The 3,344-nt window shown below is 67.9% G+C and overlaps 1 protein-coding gene across 1 annotated transcript in view; it reads right to left on the minus strand.

Moving 5' to 3' along the window:
• The window catches only part of CORO6 (coronin 6), a 3,685-nt gene extending 1,222 nt beyond the window's left edge, over positions 1-2,463 (minus strand). The window contains exons 1-5 of the mRNA XM_010573942.1: positions 2,266-2,463; positions 1,526-1,648; positions 936-1,065; positions 663-844; positions 405-524 (exon numbers count right to left, since the gene is read on the minus strand). Of these exons, the coding sequence (XP_010572244.1) occupies positions 405-524; positions 663-844; positions 936-1,065; positions 1,526-1,648; positions 2,266-2,463 (753 nt within the window). The remainder of the gene's footprint in view (positions 1-404; positions 525-662; positions 845-935; positions 1,066-1,525; positions 1,649-2,265) is intronic.
• Positions 2,464-3,344: the final 881 nt, after the last annotated feature.

Consider the following 3,344-nt stretch of genomic DNA (forward strand, 5'->3'; position numbering starts at 1 on the left):
GGATCGGGGTAAGGGGGGGGCCAAGTTCCCGGGGCAGCACTCCATGCGGCCTCGTTACCGGGTCCCACAAGCCCAGTTCCCGCTGGCTCATTCTGGTAAAGCCCGTGGTAAAGAGGTATCCTTCCCGCGTGAAGATGGCCCGCACGGGCCTCAGCCCTTCGTGGGGGGCAAACCTCTCCTAAGAGGAGGGGGAGAGAGTCAGCACGGGGCGTGGGAAGAGGGGAAAATGGGAGAGGGGGTCCGGATCTGTCCCCCAAAACAGCCGCTGAGTCCTGCTCCTGGGGAACGCACGAGGCTCTCGGGGCGCACGAGGTGCTGGAGAGTATTCCCGGCACCCGGCGCATCCCCGGCTCGGCCGGGGTCCCCGGGACGGCGCCGGTCGGAGAGGAGCCGCCATCTCGTACCAGGTCCCAGAGGCCCAGCTGCCGCTCGCTCATCTTGCTGAAGCCGGTGGTGAAGATCTTGCCATCGGCCACGAAGATGGCGCGGATGGGGCGGGCGCCGTCGTGCGGTTTGGCTTTCTCCTGCGCCGGCCGTTAGCGGGTTAAAACCAAACACAGAGACGCGCGGGTGCGGGAGGTTAGTAGGGTCAGGCAGGCATGGGGAGGGGGGGACCCCGCGGCGGGATGGTGGGTGGGGGGACACAGGGTGGGACCACTCACCGCCACGACCTGCTGCTTGCGGGGGTCGATGACGCGGACCTTCTTGTCCTTGCAGGTGGTGACGAGGAGGCTGCCGTTGCGGTTCCAGCCCACGTTGTAGATGAGGTCGGTGTGCATGTCCTCCAGCACCAGCAGCATCTCCCCCGTGCCCACGTTCCAGAGGATCACCAAATTGTCACAGCCTGCGGACGACCAATGGGGTAGACGCCGTCACCCCACGGATTCTCCCCCCGCCGCCCCGATCCCAGGGAGGGCGACCCGGGACCCCCTTACCTGCGCTGAGCAGGACGTTGCGGGCGGTGGGGTGCCACGAGATGATGCCCACCCGTTTGGAGTGTCCCTCCAGCGTCACCACCGGCTCCGTGATGTTGCGGACGGGGACGTAGTCGGGGATCTGCCACACCTGGGGGGGGGGTGACGGGACGGTGAGGGGGGCACGGGGTGGCAGGGATCACCCCACAGGTGAGCGCTAAGCGGCTGAGGGCCTCGGAGCCAATTAACCTCATCGTTAATCCCGGCTCAGGCTGCGGGGTGGGTGGCGAGGGGACGGCAGCAGCGCCTGCATCCTGGGGTGCATCCCTGGCACTTGGGGTGCTGGTGGGCACCGGGAGGGGGGCACAGCCACGGCGCAGCCCCCTCCCCCCCCCCCCAGCTATTCCTGGGTGCTGAGTCGCCGGGGCGGGTATATTTAGCACAAACTGCTGCATCATGGAGAGAGCAGCCGCCGCCAGCGTGAACGCATGGCACTGGGGCTAAAAATAGGCCAGTGACACTTCGCAGGCAGCGAAGGGCGGGGGGAGGATGCTCCATGCTGCTCCCCCGGTACCCACCGTCCCCCTCCCGCCCAGGGTCCTGCCCCTCACCATGACGGTGGTGTCCTCCGAGGCGCTGGCGATGACATTGTCGTTGTGGGGACACCAGTCGATGTCCAGCACGGGCGCCGTGTGTCCGGTCACCAGCGGGTGGTTCTTGTCCACCCGTCCCGTCTGCAACGCCGAGGTGCTGGGATGAATCCCCAGCGACTGGGGGGGGACGACACCCTGCCAGGTGCCCCCCAAGCCCCCAGCCCGGCCACCACGTGGGGCTGGGGCACAAGCGGGGACATGCAGGGGACCCCGGAGGTGGCCAGAGCTTTGCACCAGCCTCGAAGGGGGAAACTGAGGCAGGCAGTGGGAATGGGGCTCGCTTAGCGTGAGGCCCCGTAGGGACACAGAGGGGAATGATGTGCCCCGGGAAAAGTTGTTTTGTGTCCCTTCTGATGGCAAGGAGGGGCTGGGATGGGGTCCCCAGCCCCTCTGCTGGGGTGGGCATGGCAGACCCCCACCCCACTGGGATGCTCCCTGGGCATCCTGTGCCCCCAGGGAATTTGGGCTGGGGCGAAAGCAGCGGGCGGTTTCCCCCATCACCTCGGTCGCCCCCGGGACGTCACCCACCCCAGGTTGTCCCCGCCCCGAGCCCCCACACGAGGATGGGGATATTGTGGCAAAGCTGTGGGGGGGGTGTCCAGGCCCACAGCAGCTCCCCAAAAGCAGAGCCCATCAGCATGGCCCCCCAGTACATCCCAGGGAGAGGGGGGCCAGACCCTGGCAGCATCCCCGCTCACCTTGGCAAGAGGCAGGACGATGAAGGCCCCCCCACCGCCGGACTCGACGATGATGGCCACAAACTTGGGGTTGACGGCACAGAAGGAGCTGTCACACGTCACCTTGGAGACACGAATGTCCTCGTACATCTGGTCAGCCTTCACCGGCTGCCCGAAGACGTGCCGGAACTTGCTCTGGCGCACCACGCGGCGGCTCATGGCTGGGGGGTGCAGGGTCAGGCTACGACCCCCCCCTTGATACAGCATGGAGGGGTTTTGGCCCCCCTCAGGCCTTGCGCTCCGAGACACCCCCCCCTACCCTGGACACAGCGGGAAGCCTGGGGACACGGAGATGATGAGGGATGAGGGTGCAGGATGGTGCCCGATGTGGCCCCGACCCGTTGGCAGGGACCGGGAGTAGCCCTTGGGGGGGGGGGGGGAGGCGAGCGCTGCAAGTGCTGGGGACGGGCATCCCGGTGCCGGAGCCGCTTGACGGCTGGGCAGGGACATGGCCGTGCCGTGCCCCGTGGCTGTGCCGTGCCCCACGGCTGTGCCATGCCCCGTGGCTGGCACCGGGGTTGGCACCTCGACGGCTGCAGTAGAGAAGCGGGGCTGAGGGGAGTTTGGGGCGGACACGGAGGTGCCGCACACCAGGTTGCAGCTTGTCCCCTTGCGTCCCGTCCTGCATGGGTGGCCCGAGGTCGCCCGGCTCGACCCAGCACCCAGGAGAAAAGCTGTGCCTCCAGCATTGCCCGCCCCATACGTCCCGCCATGGGCTCCTGTCTGGGGTTCCACGTGTGCCACCCACTCTGCACCCCCAACCCACTCACCCCGGGCGAGGGCTGGATCTGGCACAGCCACGCAGCCCCATGGGCACACCGGGGTGCAGAGGAACCCCCCCGGCACAGTCTCCAGCCCTCGGCCGCCGCCAGCGCCCACCATCACCCATCTCTGTCCCAAGCCCGCGCTGCTTCTGGGACCTGCCCAAGGGGCATTGAGCCCCTCGGGACCCCGAAACCCCTGGTGCTGGGGCTCTGCAGCACCCATGAGCCACTGACCGCCCCGGGGACTCCCCTGTGCTCTTTTGGGGTCTCAGCCAT

The sequence above is a fragment of the Haliaeetus leucocephalus genome, unplaced genomic scaffold (assembly GCF_000737465.1).
Source record: "Haliaeetus leucocephalus isolate CR32 unplaced genomic scaffold, Haliaeetus_leucocephalus-4.0 Scaffold395, whole genome shotgun sequence".
NCBI lineage: Eukaryota > Metazoa > Chordata > Aves > Accipitriformes > Accipitridae > Haliaeetus > Haliaeetus leucocephalus.